This window comes from Ruditapes philippinarum, unplaced genomic scaffold (genome assembly GCF_026571515.1).
Source record: "Ruditapes philippinarum isolate M1 unplaced genomic scaffold, ASM2657151v2 ctg3132_1_1_1_1, whole genome shotgun sequence".
Lineage (NCBI taxonomy): Eukaryota > Metazoa > Mollusca > Bivalvia > Venerida > Veneridae > Ruditapes > Ruditapes philippinarum.
The window spans coordinates 249,900-270,562 of NW_026863573.1; the positions used below are offsets into that span (position 1 = coordinate 249,900).

General features: G+C 32.4%; 1 protein-coding gene across 1 annotated transcript; it reads right to left on the reverse strand.

Annotated features, from left to right (window-relative positions):
* Positions 1–242: 242 nt before the first annotated feature.
* LOC132722543 (serologically defined colon cancer antigen 8 homolog) lies at positions 243–8,039 on the reverse strand. The gene is made up of 3 exons (XM_060707053.1): positions 7,880–8,039; positions 7,249–7,423; positions 243–606 (listed from the first exon to the last, which is right to left on the reverse strand). The coding sequence occupies exons 1-3, from the start codon at positions 7,978–7,980 to the stop codon at positions 367–369; spliced, it is 516 nt and encodes a 171-aa protein (XP_060563036.1). The 5' UTR covers positions 7,981–8,039; the 3' UTR covers positions 243–366.
* Between the last annotated feature and the right edge of the window lie 12,624 nt (positions 8,040–20,663).

Genomic DNA, 20,663 nt, shown 5'->3' on the forward strand with positions numbered 1-20,663 from the left:
TTGAGCACTTTCTTACCAAACCTCATATTATTTTAAACACAGACTTACATTTAAATAAAATTTTCATCATGCAAAACAATGGTTTTAAAATAAATTGAGTAAGAAAGTTTTACGTTGATATGCCAGATTGGAAGAATTTTTTACAATTCACTTTATAAATGGCACACTGTATTTCGCTTGATATTTCACACTTGTATGATTACTTTGTAAATTGGTAGTTCATAATATTTTACTGTCTATAAATTAGCATACCGCAGACCATTTGTAAACAAATAAATAAGTAAATTACCCATATCTGTGACATTTACACAGCTCATCTCTAAATTAGTCTACAAACTGGGCAAGTATATTTATATGTATAAACTATCACAAGTCATTTATATCAATTTTCTCCATTGTTTTTGTCACATAACTTTCTTTCTTCTCTAATTCATCAGACCTGACATTGTCTAAAACTTCATCAACAAGTAGTTTATTAGATGATACAAAACTTGAGATTTCTTCCTTGTTGTTGCGTGAAATATTTCTGCGTAAGAACTCGAGCTCTCGTGCTAGCACAGTTCTATCTCTCATCAGACTCTGTTGACGTGTTAATAATTCCATCACCTGAAAATAAAAATTATTAACTAACTCTATAATAACACACTTAAAATAACACACAGTAACATAAAATGATCGCTTATTTTTTTTGTTTCTATCGTTTTATGGTGCACAAACACAGTATAGGTCATATGGCGCCCAAACAGGAAAGATTATTTTCGCTAACCTTTGGGGTTATAAACTTCAAAGCAACACCAGGGTCTAAACTATCTCACTTGCTAGATACATAGACTAGTTATTCTAACCCATTTAGTCGCCTCTTACGATCATGCAGGGATAAACATTTGCTGCAATTCTTATGCCTCTAAACCATTCTTAAAACAGTCGTAATACAGTTACGTACATGTGTTTCATATCAAATTTAAAAAGATGGTCAATCATATCTGATTTAAAAAAGACAATCTGCCTAAATTAAAATTACCCTGTGTCGTTAATAAACTCTTATAATAAATAGTTTAGTTGTCATCACACAGATTCCAGGTTTAGTCATCATCATAATTACAATATTACACATGTTACATGTCCCACATCTCAGCAACATCATTATCTAGTTCATTAACAAATGCTGTTGAAACAAAGATATATCTTGAAAAAAACTAAAGTTAATGAACTAGCATAGTTTAATGAACTATATAACTGCTTAGTTTAAATATAGGACACCAAACATGTGTAATGTTTTTATCAAACCGATGACTAACAGTGGAATCTGTGTCGATCATTTAAATAAGTGCACCTTGCCACTAATTACATTTAATTACCTGAACTATTTTCAGTCAACTTAAAAAAAACATATTACAATTACTGGCACTCATTTGCAGATCGTTACAGATAAGAAGTCTACAGTTTGTCATAAATAAGAATTAATTGGTTCGTTAAAGACAAGATTGGTCCTGTAAGATGTATTAAAATGATGTAATCTCAATAAAATATCTTACTGTAGTATGTTTATTATATCATCTATACAAGTACAGACAGTTAAATGAACAGGTTGTTGGTTCATTTGAGGGAAGACGATGTGGGAGGATTTATCAACAGGTTTAAAGTTCACAACTTCTACACCTGAGATGTCCATGTGGGCAAGTTGTTCAGATACATACCGGTAATACATGTATTACACCAGTGTGCTATTCTAATGGAATGTACTGCTGGTGTTGATTGTACAAGCATGTATAGTGAGAGTGAATATTTCTTTAAGCAATCAATAAGACTGATGCATTCTTTAAGAATAGCACACTCATGAAATTTTTCTTTCATTAAATACTTTCTGTAAAATCTGTAAAGAAAATCTTAACTAAACCTTCAGAATAGGAATACAGATATGATTTTAATTGACATTGATTCATGGTGTCACAATTCAACCAATACAAAGTGTAGATTATAGGAAAGTAAATGTAGATGACAGTATTTTCCTCAGAAAATAATAATAAATCATAATAAATTAAGACAAGTTGTGCTTTAATTGATTTGAGAAAAACACATTATATGACCTTACAGGTCATGTTTGACACTGCCACAATGGCATTCTACAGTGAATGGTGCAGTAGTAAATATTTTGACCTTTCTCTAATTATAATTTGAGCCGCGTCATGACAAAACCAACATAATGGGTTTGCGATCAGCATAGATCCAGACCAGCCTGCACATCTGCGCTGTCTGATCAGGATTCATGCTGTTCGCTTACCAACCCTATTACAAGTCGAGAAACTGATAGCAAACAGCATGGATCCTGATCAGACTGCATGGATGCGCTGGCTGGTCTGGATTCATGCTGGTCGCAAACCCATTATGTTGGTTTTGTCATGGCGCGGCTCATTTGATCTACATGTTTAATATTCAATGTCATTGTTATCAGAGATATGATCATTATCCCTGCAACAGCCATTATCACCAGTTATCTTTCTGCTGACAAATCTAACAAGCTGTTATCACTGCAATTTTAGTGCACATCACTTCAAACAATCCTATTACAGATAACTTATTATCAAAGTTGGTGTAACATATAAACAAACTTAATCTCTTTAACAAAGTCTGACCCATTCCTCACGAATATTTGAGATGACTATCATACCAATATTATCTAGTCTTTACAGCTTGAGTCATTACAGTACTAAATTAGCATAATGACATTGTCCTGCTTTGTATTTGGAGCCATCCATTGTTAGGATAAGGGATTTCAATATCTCAATACCAAAATTGAGCAAGTAAAATTGTATAGAGTTCATGTGCAGAACCAGAAAAAAGTGAATAAAGAGAAGGGTAAGCGGGTCATAGTGAAAATCGTGCAAAATAATTACCCATAACATTTTATGATCGTGAAAACAAGATGAATGAATCCCTCTATAGTAATCATTATCCCTTGTTGAAATTTTGAAACCCTCTCTATGGCAAAAAACCCAGGATCTGTCCCATAGATACACAATCAGGCCTGGCTCTGTATGTTTGCTATAGACAAGCTATAATTGCACTTGGAAGGGTTCAAAAGTTTATTATCTAATCAGACAACTGTTTGTCTAACAAGGAGGGCAAAATTTCAAATGAAAATAAAACAAGTTTAATAGACGAGACAGATTAACTTGACTACAGGTTATATAACCCGGATAATATAACTAGTCACTTACAGGAAGTCAAATATAGTTTTTGTACCTATCAAAGAAAGTCTAATTTACTTTTCAAATGACATCTCACCTGTCAGACTCTTTGATGTCTATGTAAGTAATGTAAACAACAAACTTTCATTCATTCAAATTGAGAAAACATAGAGCTATGCAAAACATTAAAAGCTTGTTTCAATATACAGCAATCTTGTAATTAATTGGCATTGCAAATTGAAATTGGACGGGTAATTTAAAGTAGATTTCAAAAATATACTATTTAATCAACTGGGTACAAATTTATAATTGATTAAAATTACATTATTTTTTTTCCATCATATTTGGTTCAATTTCGCCAAAGACGCCCCTCAATGTCAGATATCTGTCTAGGCACTGTGATTATTTATAGACATCAAAATGTCAGAAATTATAGTAATTATCACAATTTGATAAAAATTAATATTATAACAAAATTATAATCTAAAACCTTATTTGGAGATTAAAAACAAAGAAAAAATTCCATCAATGTCCTATTGTTTTGCATAACCCTTAGAATTTGATGGACAGTAAATCAAAATTTCCAATAGCTTTATGACTCGGTTTGTATCATATTTTCTTTTATATTTTATTTATAATTTGTCACTTCATGACAAGTCTATTATAACAAGCAATTATCATAGTATTGCAAGCAATCCATAAGTCCCCTACTGGTAAGAGCCCAAGCAACATTCTGAAGGGCCATTGGCCATTCACTTATGTCCTATTTTGAGTAAATTTGTTGAAAAAGTTCTTTAAAAGTGATCACAGGAAACAGTTTTTATGTACAGACAGACAGACGGACTGAAGGACACTCTAAAGTTATTTTTTAAACATCCCTGTTATCAAAATATAATATTTTTAAAATCCTATCATGATTGAAGAAGTTGGAGTAACAAGAGCTGTCCGTAAGACAGCGCGCTCGACTTTTTTATTGCTTGCCAATAAAAAAAGTTTTTGCAGTAAAAGGCAATACAAGAATCTCTGTATTTTTAAAGTGAACAATGGCCATGAGCATTAAGATATTTAGTGAAGAATTATTTTACTGAATTGTGTGATACCCTTGAACACTGCAGGTTCAGTGGATAGGAATGAATTTTTTTAGATTTTTTAAGTTTTTTAGTGCTTGCCTATAATACAAAACATTGACAGTTAAGGGCCATAATTCAAATAAAATCTTTGACAGAATTACCTTCTCCTGGACATGTTTGGGAATCATGATTGTAAACAAGTATTCCAACTTTCAAATTAATATCTCAAACAGTTCAGTCAAAAAGTGGACTGGTACTAAAAACTTAACCAAGATTCTAAGTCGATAAAAGGCCTTAATTTTTAAAACAAATCCTTGACAGAGTTACCTTCTCTTGCGTACAGATGGGGGTAATGATGTGAAATAGCATTAAAAGTTTCAAAGCAATATCTCAAAGGGTTAAGGCAATAAGTGGATTTTACCCATATTCAATGTATTTTCTAAGTCAAAAAGGGGCATAATTCTGTCAAAAACCTTGACAGAGTTATGTCCTCTTGTCTGTTGATGAAGGTCGTGATGGTAAACAAGTATGGTCAGTTTCAAAGCAATACCTCCAATGGTTTTGAAATAAAGTGAGGTGGTACAAAAAACTTAACCAAGCTCAATACACTTTCTAAGTCAAACAAGAGCTGTCCGTAAGACAGCGCGCTCGACTTTTTTATTGCTTGCCAATAAAAAAAGTTTTTGCAGTAAAAGGCAATACAAGAATCTCTGTATTTTTAAAGTGAACTAGTTGTTTGATTACCCTTGAATATTACAGCAATGTTTATATGACATAATTTATGGTAAAGTGAACAAGTGGATAGGAATGAATTTTTTTAGATTTTTAAGTTTTTTAGTGCTTGCCTATAATACAAAACATTGACAGTTAAGGGCCATAATTCAAATAAAATCTTTGACAGAATTACCTTCTCCTGGACATGTTTGGGAATCATGATTGTAAACAAGTATTCCAACTTTCAAATTAATATCTCAAACAGTTCAGTCAAAAAGTGGACTGGTACTAAAAACTTAACCAAGATTCTAAGTCGATAAAAGGCCTTAATTTTTAAAACAAATCCTTGACAGAGTTACCTTCTCTTGCGTACAGATGGGGGTAATGATGTGAAATAGCATTAAAAGTTTCAAAGCAATATCTCAAAGGGTTAAGGCAATAAGTGGATTTTACCCATATTCAATGTATTTTCTAAGTCAAAAAGGGGCATAATTCTGTCAAAAACCTTGACAGAGTTATGTCCTCTTGTCTGTTGATGAAGGTCGTGATGGTAAAACAAGTATGGTCAGTTTCAAAGCAATACCTCCAATGGTTTTGAAATAAAGTGAGGTGGTACAAAAAACTTAACCAAGCTCAATACACTTTCTAAGTCAAAAAAGGGCCATAATTCTGTCAAAAACCTTGACAGAGTTATGTACTCTTGTCTGTAGATGGAGGTTATGATGGTGAACAAGTATGGTAAGTTTCAAAGCCATACTTGTAATACTTCTGAAATAAAGTGGGGTGGTACGAAAAACTTAACCAAGGTGTGACGCCGACGCCGGGGCGAGTAGGATAGCTCCCCTTTTCATAGAAAAGTCGAGCTAAAAAGGGCCATAATTCTGTCAAAAACCTTGACAGAGTTATGTACTCTTGTCTGTAGATGGAGGTTATGATGGTGAACAAGTATGGTAAGTTTCAAAGCCATACTTGTAATACTTCTGAAATAAAGTGGGGTGGTACGAAAAACTTAACCAAGGTGTGACGCCGACGCCGGGGCGAGTAGGATAGCTCCCCTTTTCATAGAAAAGTCGAGCTAAAAATTACCAATTTCTCAAAAAAAAGTCTAAGTTCAAAAGGGGCATAATTCTGGAAATAGTCTTGCTAGAGTATTGAACACTCACAAATGTTGAGTGATAATAAGAAACATTTATATGAAGTTTGAAGTAGATATATTGAGAAAAAGAAGTTATTAAAAAAACAATGTTTTTTTCATGAAAATTTTAAGTTCAAGGGAGATAATTCTGATAAATTTTGTGCTAGAGTTGTAAACCTTGTCACATATGATGTGGTTGATGACAAGCATTTTATATTTAAAGTTTGAAGAAAATACTTTAAGAAATAAAGAACTTATAGTGAAAAAACTTAAAAACTAGAATCAGAAATCTTGAAATTCAGGCTATTTGTTGCCATAGCAACCAGAATTTTCAACATAGGAAGATAAAAAAGAATGTGCATAATTTCCATACTGCCATCTACCCATATGTCAAGTTTCATAAAAATATTTTCAGAACTTTTTGCGTTATCACTGGATCAAGGTTATATGTAAAATTTGCCATATTTTCAGTCTATTTGTTGCCATAGCAACCAGAATTTTCAACATAGGAAGAAAAGAAAAAGACGTGCATAATCTTCATACTGCCATCTATCCATATATCAAGTTTCATAAAAATATTTTAAGTACTTTTTGCGTTATCGCGGGATTCAGGTTATGTGTAAAATTTGCCATATTTTCAGTCTATTTGTTGCCATAGAAACCAGAATTTTCAACATAGGAAGAAAAGAAAAAGACGTGCATAATCTCCATACTGCCATCTATCCATATATCAAGTTTCATTAAAACATTTTCAATACTTTTTGCGTTATCGCTGGATCCTGTTTTGTGGATGGACAGACTGACGGACGGATGGACAGACGGACGGAGGGTAAACCTAAAGTCCCCTCCGGTAAACCCATAGGGGACTAATTACATATATATCCAGACTCATTACTATACCTGTACTCAGAATAAGACAGACATAAATGTATGAGAACTACTGGCAAAAATAAATTCTCTATTTGGCCAGAATAAAACCAGGCTAGCTTGAACATCTGTGTGATTTTTATAATATATTGTTGGGTATTTTAATACTTAAATCCCTTCATTTAATAATGGACTGATCCAAATGTAAAGCAGGATGAGTTTATCACACATTTCTGTCAGGGTGTAATGGACAAAGATATGCCGGGGTTCATACCTGAGTACCCTGATGTTGAGAGTGGTCATCCATCATCTTTAGTCTCTCCGTCATCTTCTCCTGTACACGTGAATGTTGTTCTACCTGATCCTCCAGATCCTTCAATCTCGCTGTAGATCTCTGTACACGATTCCTTAACTCATCATTATGACGCTTTAATTTACCACTCTCAGCTCTACAAGTATGCAATTTATTTTATTCAAAGGGAAGAAACTCTTCCAAATAATTTTTTAAGTCAATAAGATTTATCCATCTTGAATACTTTAATACCTGGAAATCTGAAGATTTTATTTCTTTTACTGAATTTTCTAGAAGCAAAAAAAAAACTAGTTTACAGTGTTCTTATCAAATTGTTCTGATTGCAGTAAAATGTTAATTATTACACTTACAGAAAATAATGCATCAAAATACTGTAAAGCTAAAGCTATGTTGAGACTATCAACAACAGGTAAATCTCATACAATCATAATCTTAATATCAATTAATAATATCATAGCTATTATATATATTATGTAAGTTAGCCTTTTGATAAGAAAGCCATCAAACTGTTTAAAGATAATTTCATACTTATAGCCAAGAACTGGATAAAACTGGTCCACAAATAAACTGGTTCTTAAAAAAGATTATTTACCTGTTTTTCTTCAGTATTTCTTCCAGTTGAGCTGCCTGTTTACGACATTCTGTTTTCAACTTCTTGATTAATTTGTTCTGTTTGGCTAACATTGTATCCATCTCCGAGGTTGTCTGAGCTGCAATATATAATACATTTATTTATTTAAATAAACAAAAAAAACAACACAAAAACACAAAAACTTATCTTATCTAAAATAGGCATCCTGTCTTTTTTAAATATTTCTCATTGTTATCTAATAATTATTTTTCAAGTTCCAACTAATAAAAATATTACCCAATAATAACTTCAATGACAATAACAATTAAAAAATGTTTATTTTTGTAAAAGTAAAAGAATGGACTAATGTTGGAGTTGGGAGGTATACGTAATTCGATAACCAACTTTCCTCCGGTCCACTCAATGATGTTAACTTCTAACTACCTATATATAGTGTACATCAAATATTACAACATTGTGGCCAGTTTTAAATTTGCATTATTGTATTCGGGTACTTCAAATGTAAACTGTTATTTATTTGCTGCCTTCTGTAAGATATTTATCACAGAATAACAAGCATCAACTTCTGAACCCCTGTTAAAGACAGTGACTTCTCGAAAGTTAAATCTTACTGAATTATACTACATAAAAGTAAAATTGAAAAATAAAAATAAGACACTCTGTTATTCATACATTCTTCTTAAGTTTGTTCTTAATATAGTAAACTGTGGGTTTTCCATAATGCTATAAATAACTCTATGTTGCAAATAGAGAACTAGCATAACTGTAACTTCAGTACGAGATGTTTTTTGTTTGTTTTTTGTATGAAGAAAATAAATTAATAGCCAACATTTGACACCTGTTCTTCGTGTAACATAAATGTTTCTGCAACAAATTCTAGAATAATTAAAGAAAAAAAAAGTCAACAACAACCATAAAAGTTTTAAATTTAAAAACATTTTTCAAAAGTTGGAATCTAAAGCATTATTGATAAAAAGATTACTTTTTCAAATTTTAAATAATTATATATGAGTCAAAAGCAGCTAAAGTAAATTAACATTTGAATTAAAAATTTAAAATATTAACCCTCATGTAATAAATCTTATGAATCATCATAATATCTCAATCATATTAACTTCTTAAGAAAAATTTAACTAAAATTGTAAAATATTTTTGATGTTAAAAAGTAAAAGAATGGACTAATGATGGAGTTGGGAGGTATATGCAATTCGATAACCAACTTGCCTCCGGTCCACTCATAAATGATTACATGTAACTGCCTATATATAGTGGACATGAAAATTAACAACATACTGGCAAGTTTTAAATTTGCATAATTGTACTCGAGTACTTGAAAAGTAAATTGCAAAATGTCTGAATTATGAATAACTATATTTAACACAGAAAGACAAGCTTCCACTTCTTAAGAGCTTTAAAATCATCTTTAGTCACAAAAGTGAAAACTTATTTAATTATAATACATAAAATAAAACTTTTAAAATAAAAATAACACAACATTATAAACAAACAGAACTTAAGTTTAAATATAGTACACTGTGGGTTTTTCCTATGAAGGCTATAAATAACTCTATGTTAACTAGGTCAATAACATGCATCATGACTACATTTTATCATCACGGTTGGGGAAAGAAGGTATTGCAAAACTTAAAAACTTCAAACAAACACCCCTTCCTTCCCTTGGTTTAATTGGGTAATGAAAGGATTCAAACATATCATGGTAGCCTAAATGTTATGAAGCAGTGGTAATTTTTTTTGTACAATAAAAATAAATAGTTAACACCAAGCATTTGTTCTCAATTTAACAGTCCTACGCATAAACCCAAGATTTCCAGTTTTCCCCCAAAATTTGCTATCTCTGGCCAGTGTAAGCATTTGATTATAATTACATGGCTTGTCACAGTATCACTGATAGCAGCACCCTAGAATGTTTTATGATCCTATCATGTTTCAAGAATGTATAGTTTAAGCTGTAGGATATAGAGAACATTTCAGATATAAGAAAAACGAAGATTTTCATAGGTACATTCAATTTTTATTAAGAGTTAAAGACTAAAAAGACTGGATTACATTAAAAAAAGGTTTTTAATCACTTACAACTCACATTCACAGGGACTCTGAGTTCCGTGTTGGGTAAAATTAATTTTAGAGAAAAAAAAATATAAGTATTTTTTTCTTAAATTGATTTTTACACTACCCCAACACTGTGCCGAGTCTCTGTGATCACAATAAAGATACTAATGTAAATTACTTTCATTCAATTTGGTAGAAAAAAGATCTCTAAATGTGAAAAAAAAATGTAAAAAGGGTAGCAAAATGTAAACATAGTAGTATTTTGACTTCCATACAAAATACTAAATCACTTTTACTATACCAATTGAAAAAAAGCAGAAAATAGTAAAAAATTCATGACCTTTAAATTTATAGTAAAGTTATAAGTTCAAAGAGAAAATATCTCTTGAAATAAAGATGCTAGAGTTATGAACCTTGTCATGCATGATGTAAGTAATGACAAAGAACAATTATTTTAAGTCTAGAGTAGATATCATTTCTAATAACAAAGATTATACTTAGAAATATATGAATTTTACCTAAATTCCAGGTTCAAAAATGAAATGGAGATAATTCTAGAAATACAGCTAGAGTTATAAATCTATTGGCACCTGATATAAGTGTTAAGAAACATATTTTGAAGTGCAAAAAATATCAATATACAAAAATAATATATAAACAAGAGCTGTCACAGAACGTGACTAATGCCTCAAAGGATTCTTGTTGTAAACCACCTATTACATGTTAAGTGTGATGGTAAAAATTGACATAGTTCGAACCCCAGCAGTGACCATTAAGTTAGACAAAGAAACATGGGTTAGGTTCACAACAAATTGTCCATCTAATGGTGACTTAATATTTTTTTTTAAAAATTGAAACTTTCATGTATGGAAGTTACAGAGCGGACACAATAACCACCATTAAATTTTATATGTATATAACATAAAATTAATATTGAAAAAGTTTAAACCTCAGCAGCGACCTTGAACTAAGGCATAGGAACACGGGTCTTAAAGGCAATACATCATACATTTATGTTAATTTCATATGTGAAATAAAAAATATAATCCTTTTATTCATATTAGTTTTAGAGCAGACACGACCATCTCTGCCTATATGTATATTAACATCAAAATTGACAAAGTTTGAACCCCCACAGTGACCTTGACCTTAGTTGTAGAGACCTGAGTCTTGTTCGTGGCACACAATATATATATATATATATATATATATATATATATATATATATATATATATATAGTTTTAAACTTGGTAAGATGTTGGGTCTTTTCAGCTTAATTAGACCTTACAAGTGGGTCTTAAGTCGATTGTTGGGTCTTCAAGTCGATTAATGGGTCCAGAACCCAACAATTTTCGACCCACTAATAATAAATCATCTAGATTGGATTTTATCCAAATTTGCGTTGTAAATAAAAGGTAATGTAAAACTCCACTTGTTGGGTCTATATGGTCCATGGGGGTCGTTTTTGTATTACGACGTATTCCGATGTTGTCTGGTTCCCTAAAGTGTGACAAGACACGCTGAAAAACTAGAACCAGTGAAGCACGCATGCGCACCGCAACTAACAACAACAACAACGGCGTGTACTATTCTCCGATCGCCAAGTACAGCAGTTAAACGGTACGTATCCATCCATAATCGCTTAAACTCAGCTTGAACAATAATATATCTATACTTCCACAAATATTCTTCTATGTAACCTTTTTCAGAAAGAATATATTACGATGGTACTCGATATATTTTCGACCCACGTACTGGGTGAAAATATAAATGCAGCCATTTTAAAATGGAGGAAAACAGTAGTAAACCATGTGATTCTTTACATTTAAAAAGCGTTGGTTTTATAAAACGGCTATAATATTGATGTTTATTTCGGCTGTTGCGTTGTTTATATTACCGTTGAAGTTAAAAATTGACCATCATTGTGAAGAATTATATCTTCTGTGTCGATGGACCAAAGGATTATGTGAAAATATTGGAAATGGAATAAAATACATGGTGATTATGACGGTAGGGGTGCGGATTTTTTCCGGCGAACATTTTTATCTTGTCTATTATTCTGTTATTATAGATGTTGAAATATGAAATTTTTTCAAAATGGCTTATATTTAGTTTTTTTGATATATATCGTCAAGTGCCCTAGATTCGACCCTGCCCTTGATTCGTCACTATGTTTTATTACGTCACACAATCTTTTTATGGGTACCAAAAAGGATGAGAAAATCAATATTACTGTTTATTACATGCTTTTCGGTGGTTTATAGAAATATATCAGTGATATAAAAATGGTAATTTCACTGTTTGAAACAGTGAAATTACCACTTTGATAATTTCACTGTTTTGAATTTAAGCCCCTTACGTTATTTCAGTGAAATACCAGCGTGCACAGTACTGGGAACCAACTTAATGACGTGACGTCGTAAATGACGTCACGTTATATTATTATTTGGCGCGCTTTTCATTCAGTATTAGGTTAAATGTCTTTTTAAAACGTTTCTTTGCATATAATAAAAAGAAAATTTGTTTAGTTTAGTGTAAGATTGAAATATATTTCACCTTGTGAACACCAAAAGTTCATATTTCACTCGTGACTGCGCCACTCGTGAAATATACCTTTTGGTGCTCACTCGGTGAAATATATTCCGATCTTACACTGAACTAAACAAATATCCTCTATGTACATTTCATGTATCGGCAATTTTCATTTAGCAACAAGTTTTAGTCGGTAAATTAAGGATAAAATAAATAATAATCCCATTTTTTGTAATCCTAACTGAATATTATCATAAATGTTGTTTTATTTCATTTTTTATCGATTTTTTATCAAAAGTTTTTAACTGTCTGCTTTGTTTACATTTCAATGAATGGAAAATTCCCCAGAAACACGCTACCGGAAGTGATATTTTAAGCAAGTGCGCGTTGCAGGTGCGTGGTGACGACTCAAGGACCATTCAAAATGGCGGATTATAAGGTCAATGACCTTTATTTACTACGATTTATCGGTCATTGAATCTTTTATAGAAAATTAATAATGGAATAATGTGAAAAAATTATAAATAAATTAACAAGTAAGACATTTTTATTTTGATTAATTTTCTTTTTAATCGTTTATATAACATTTGAAAGCTTAGGGTGTCGAATCATGGGCAGACAAGGATATGATCATTAGAATCTGGGTCAGCTCGGCCCTAAAACGTACTCGGCCCCCCGAGTCAGCTCGGCCCTATTCCAACTCGGCACGGGTCAACTCGGGCCCACTTTTCAATTATTAATATTTAGGTTTGTGTTAACACTATTTATTGTAATTATTGTAATTATTTATAATACACGGATTGACAGTTTTTGTAAATGAATTTCGGCAACAATCAATGCGCTTATACGGAAGATTTAATTAGAAGCTTATCATATTAAGTAAACACGTTTTTAATAATTGTTTCATTTTTTTTTAATATTACTTTACAAACACATTTTATTAGAATCTAGATCTATATAAATTTTATCGAATCTGCAAGACAGATAAATAACTTTTTTTTTTCTAAATATACTTTATTTCAGAAGAAGTACAATGTATAATTATATAATAATAAGATATTTCTTATTATTCATTTACCTTAACAACATGCATAGCAAAGTTAATATGTTATACATATTTTTATGAAGTGGGCCGAGTTGGTATAGGGTCGAGTTGACTCTTTACCGATCAGTACTGGTTGGGGACCACCAAAACTGGACAACCACCAAACCTGGACGGCCCCGAAAATGCTTAATTTAGTATTTTCTTTGTTCAGTGGTTGTCTGTCACTTTTTTTATCAACAATAAATGTATGTTTCTTCTAAAATTAATTCTAACACGACCCGCATTTTTCCCTATTGAACATAGAAGAACTGAAAGTGTGTGTTATTATGCAATAGAGTCACTGTTTGACGCTCTATATTTAGACATGTGACGTAATCATTATACATGTGACGTAACCACTAGAAAATCCGACGCGCTGACAATAAGTACGGAAACAAATCAGTCGCAATTTTGCTTAATAGCAGGTACGGCAGCATTTTTTGTTTATGTCGTGTTAGAATCGAAATAATATATCCAAATCGGTGATTTTATCGCTGGATAACTTCACTGTTTGTCGTTCCGATGCGCATCATTATATCACTCGGGCTACGCCCTCGTGATATAATTCCTCGCATCCGAACTCTAAACAGTGATGTTATTGAGCGATAGGGGTGTCATCGATTCAATCGATATCGGTGTATCAACGATTTTTGTTATCCGATTCGATATCGATTCCATTTTTTAAAAATCAGATATCGAATGCACATATATTTGTAGCTAAAAAGACTTCAGCGAGCAGGTTGTATAGAACTGACAGACCTGTTTACTGTCGCAAAACATCAAAATAAAAGCGACATATACAGTTATGGATGCCAGAAATATATTTTTTTCTAAAATGAAAACGGAAATCAATGCCAAAGTTACCTTCCAGTGTCTCTAACGAATGCTGCCTAATTTCGTTGTAATCTCACACGTCTGCTAAGTGGATGTCAAGACCCCTCAATTCAGATTTTAAAACGGGAAGATGCCAAGAAAAATTTGTCAGTGTTTCTTTGTAAAAATTATGATTACAAAATGTTAAACTTTAATAGTTATTCAGGTTCTAAACACTATAATTTGCCAATTAAACCTGGCTTAATTGGAACGGCAAGGACGGGATTTACCATGATCAGTAACTACGTTATAGCAACAACAACAACTAAAGTAAAATGGAAAAGGCTTTAAACTTTATAATCTAGTTACTAGTAATTAGTTTTCATTTATAGCTATATGATAAAAAAAGAAACAAATTGTTCAGTTTTCATAGCTTATCCTTTTTGCATTTGTCTTCATATAACTGTTTTGTCAGTGTCCGTAGGAAACATTTAAAAAAAACTTGAAAGCTAAAATTTAGCCTTGCAATCAATATATCGCTGTATCGCCGATAATTCATTACCGATATATCGATACAAAAATCCTAATCGATGACACCTCTATTGAGCGATAAAATCACTGTTTGTGATATATTATTTCTTAAGTAAATAAATTTATTTCAACCTCCGTAAATAGTAATATTTTAATATCTATTTCAAGAATGTTGACGTTAAAATTAGGGGGTCAAAAAAGCAATGCCTGACCTTATAGCAGCTAAAAATCATTTGCAGAGTGAATAATAGAATATCCAAAACTTCAGCATTTGTTGCTGACATATTGTATATCATGTTAAAAATAAAAAATCAAAACACCCAAGCTTTTATCTGAATTAAATTACGTCATGTACATATCTGTCCGGACACATGGTACTGTAGTGTAGACAATTTAGGTAATTTTGATACCCTCCTTGTCGAGCCTCAGATATAAGTGTCAATAAAATCAGAAATAAACAAACTAGTTTGTCAGTTAGGAGAAGAACCTAGCTGAACTGTGTCAATTTTTTTGGTCTCTAGATTAAAAATTATGAAATCTGTAAAGAAAAATGTTCCAAAAGTGTCCGGTTGATGGTCTCCTACCAGTACATGTGCTGGGATTTATTTACATGCATTTATTTTCTGTGCACAGAGTGAAGGACATTGGGAAATTTTTATTCATAATCTTCTTTGGGACTTAGTTGTTAACAAGTCAGAGCAACAGATAAGCTTTAAAAGTGAATTGGGTATTACTCCATCATTTCCTTTGTAATTGGGTATTGGCTCCATTTATTGGGTATTCCAAAACTCGATACCCTATGATTTCAATATCAATTGGGTATTCAATTATGAAGATATGAATTTTATGGTTTCAATATCAATAAAATTTAAACTGTTTTAAAAAGAAAATAGGATTAACAATTTACTAGAACTTTTCAGAATTGTTTTATTTTTTATATAAAATGCTCATGTTATATTTCATAATATTTTTAACAAGTTCGTTTTCTGACTGATTTTTGATTATTTACGATTGTTATTGTTTCAAATCATTTTCCCTTTTGTACGACGCCATATTGCTTTGATACAGGTGGGGCCTACTTATTAACGGTCTCCGCAAAATCAAAGGTCTCTGCCCGTCTGTAAAGACAGTCGACCTGAGTAGACAAATCGACGGTGTTATGCTTTATTGATATGACTTAGTCGGTCTTTGGAGACCGTGACCGTAGAAGACCGGAGACCGTTGATTAGTAAGCATTTGATTATTCGGATAGCATGCATATCGATATAATTTGTCCAAAACTAGGAGCGTACGACAGATTAATTTTGCGGTGATGAAAATGACAATACGCACGGGTTTTTAAGTCAATTGCGTATTTTATTTTTTTTTATGGGTTTTGATACGCATTCTTAAAAAATCAATTGTGTATTTTATAAAATTAATTGAATAAATACGCAAATACGCACGTTATCTGTTGCTCTGACAAGTTAGTTAACAGGTTTTCATTATTAGTCTGTTTTGTATGTTCAAACACAGGCGGCAGTATCAGTGTTTGGACACCCCACCCCTATCTGTTCCTGGACCCCTACTAGTACTACAACCCTGAAAAAAATTCAACACTCTAAGGCTTACTATAAGGTACCAAATACAAAACCACCGATGAAATTATATATAAAAAAAAAATTTCCACTATCAAAATTATAGTTATAGAAAGGTGAAAAGCCTTCTATATGTTCATTTGCCAAACAATGTGGATAACAACTATAATTTTGATAGTGGAAATTTTTTTTTATATAATTTCATCGGTGGTTTTGTATTTGGTACCTAAAAGTAAGCCTTAGAGTGTTGAATTTTTTTTTTCAGGGTTGTAGTAGGGGCCCAGGGGCAGATAGGGGTGGGGTGTCCAAACACTGATACTGCCGCCTGTGTGTCCGAAGGGTTATATACTACAGAGCATTTTAGCAGGCCTTACGCGAAAACATATCTGCCCATACTCGCAGGTGTCGGAAGCCCAAATGTTTACAAAAATGTTGCCACATAACACATTTAAATGTGTTTATAAATGTTAATTTCGTTTACCTGTTGACATATTTGACATATTTAAATTTATAAATGTGCAGGTCATGTGTCTGCATGTAAGGATACTAATATTCAGAGGATGTAAGTATAAATATAAAAAATACGGGTAAACTTCTGTACGGGAACTACTGTCATGCCAGTACATGTTAAAATATTGTTTAATTTCACTCCGCTAATTATAGTTTGTATCTGCCCCATACTATTATAAATGTCGAGTGAAATGGGACGTCTGTTGAACATGTGCTGGCGTGTGAATAACAAATTGCTTTTATTGCACAATTAATTTTTGCAACAAAAACATCTTGAAGTTTAATTAGATATTATGACCTTTGTCTGATTTAATTCTTCTCTTTCTTTTCAAATTGTTAAAAAAATTTAACTATCACTGCACTGTAAGGAGATGGTTTAAACAAATACCAACAAATAACAAGAAAATGCGAGAAAAAAACCCCAAAGAAAAACACATGATTTTCTGTAAATAACCATTATAATAATCATATATTCGTTGTAAACAAGATTTTAATGAAGATATGAAGAAATATCAATGTGATTAAATGTATTCATTATCATAAGTAAAAACTCAAGTATGAATAGCCAGTCCTGTGAGGATAGGTTATTCGAAAAGGAATCCCGCTCGACTATTTGGAGAATATGGAGAGCTATTACAGTCACTTGTGTGTCGGCGTCCGGTGTTGCTTCTTTGGTTAAAGTTTTGCCTGCTAAGTACTATCATGCACATATCTCAGTAACCACTTATGAATATGATATTGACTTGAAACTGTGTTCATGTCTTTGGGGGTGTCATACAATCAAGGCAGATAACTCTTGTATAAATTTAGTACAAATTATGGCCCTTGTTTGACTTTGAAAATTTGGTTAAAGTTTTGCCTCCTAGGTACTATCATGACACATATCTCAGTAACCACTTATGATATTGACTTGAAACTTTGTTCATGATTTTTTTTAACGATTTCATGTGAAAATTTTCTAAATACTCGCAGGAAACGCAAGTTTGTGAACGATATTCTTTTTAAACAAACTGTCGCGAGCATATACCCAAGTCTCAATTTTCACGTGCTTGCGTCCTAAAGGACGCACATATTTCAAATCTTTGCATCCTTTGCATTTTTTGTGCGTCTATGACGCAGGACGCACGGCTAGATTATTCACTGGAGATGTTGTTGTCCTGCTACTGCTGCTCCTATAGATTTTAACTTTTATTTACAGATTAATTAATTTTGACATCTAAGTGGTACTGATATAAAATTAAGTTTAAGAAAAGTATTTTGACCCTATCATTGAACTGAAAATTGTGTTGTAAAAAAATATAGGGCTCGGAGCCTCCATACCATGAAGCGTTGCAGTACAGGAAGGATGACAGCGCTATTCGAACCATTTTCGCCTTCATTTATGTTCAGCCGTTCCATTTAATGTTTTGCTTTGGGGTTTTTTTTGTGTTTTTTTTTTTTCCGTATTTTCGAAGAAAACGCCTGTATCATGATTTAATTTATGTCTGTATAGATGCATAGCTAGTTTAAATCATTTATGCATCGCGATGTATTGAATAATTTATATTTTCACAAATACGCACATCGCCATTATGAATGGATCATGATACATCAATGTATCATTACATACTACCTAGTTATTGGTCCATACACACTGTCACAAAAGACAGCACTCATTTATAGGGTCCATATATTTTACACACTACCACCGAAGACAGAACTCAGTTAGTGGGTCTAATGATATATATATATAAATTTGGGGTGCCAACCTGTGGCCAAAGACAGTACTCAGTTATTGGGTCCATATTTTTACACCTATCACAAAAGACTGAACTCAGTTATTGCAGGGCATTTTTGTCAAAATTGTTAAGGAGATAAAGCGTGATACGTCATAAAATTGTGGGGAAAAAATGATGTGTGAAAATTGTAAAATGAGAACACTAACTAATCTGTTTAATGTTTCAAAGTTTTATCCTTGTTTTATTTTATTGAGTTTGTACAGAGATTTATTTTAGTGTTGATTGTGCCATACTCTGAAAGCTTTTAGAAACAGCTCGTCTGTACCCAGGGTAGGTGTTAAGAAATGATCAGTAGGGGGAAACAATTGACCTGCATATATAAGCATTCTGTGCACCGTTCAAACTGAGAGAACCAATTTTCTTTTTTACTTATTGGATATTCAGGTTTTGTACAGAATCCTCTGCATTTTCTGCGGACCATGTGTCACCGTCACAAGTGAAAATTGGATCCGTGAAAAAATTTAATCAGCATCATTTGTGAAATAATTTGGTAAATCATAAAACCATGGTGAGTAATCTCAAAATGTATTTGGCATTGTTTAAGGTTTATTTAAAAGAGACAGATAAAGCTTTAATATATGACATGAAAACAAGGATTACATGTTTGAAACACAATAACAGCTCTATTACTGTTCTCATTTTTTAACTGTTTTGGCACATCATTTTTATGCACCCGTCATTTCGCCAGAATGGTGAAGGGGCATGAAGGTGACATCCTGTCCGTCCTGTCATTCCGTCCTTGAAACTGCCCACACATTTCTCAGACATATCACTGATATACGGGCTTCCCGAAAAGTACTGGAAATGTTTGCCTAGGACACATTTGTCAGACAGACTTGAGCATTTTGTCTGACCAAACAAATATTTTGTCTGACCAGAAAATTTATCGGACAGTTGAGAAAGGTTTATGTTTGCAACCCGATAAATTTAAAGTACATAATTAAAAACTGACCTAATAATCTATATTTATCTTAACATCGCAATTTCAAAATTCTTTATTTCATTAATTAAAGTAAGTGTATTTTCCTGTGAATAATTGATCAAAGACATATTTTGAATAATGGGAAGCCCGCTTATTGATTTTTGAGAATCTCTATAGCTATACTTGAAACGATTCAACAACTCCTAATTGACAGTCATTTAATAACCTTCTTACCCTAATTTGTTCCTCACGCAATGTTTTTTCATACTCCCGCGTAATATACCAGAGTTGCACGCTTGGGAATTCGTAAGAAAAAATTGACGATATGTAAGACTGATCGCAAATTGGGGAATGCTTAAAAACACACGAAACACACTGACAGAATATATTCTGGTTTACACATTATGATTGCAAATATAGGAAGTAAACACTACTTATAATTGGCGGTTTTAATAAATACCGCGTAAATATTGCCGAGACATAAGGTCCGCACTTCGTGGAAATGTTGTTGGACCTACTTGAGAATTTCGACCAGATAGGATCCGACGGTATGAGAACATTTTTCCGGGAAGCCGCACCTCATTGGTTTCCGCTCAACACACTTAACTGGTGAAAGACTAAATCAATTCATAAATCATATATTTGGTGTGGAACATGTACAACATATTAAAATCTCACCTGGGTCAAAATGTTTGATGAACTTGCCATATACACTCCTAACCAATATGTATAGGAGTTTATATGTGCTTCTTTGATTGAAATGTTAATTATAGCTCGATTTTATACGAAGTATAATAGACAGGGTTGGAAGAAGAGCTGTTCCTTACTCGGCGTCCGGCGTCCGCGTTCCAGATTTTGATTAAAGCTTTTGGTTGCATGTTAAATATTTTTTCACTATAAACTTTGTCATTTCTTAGGTATCAACTTTCAAACTCTTTCAATATTAGTGTCCTTAATACATCAACC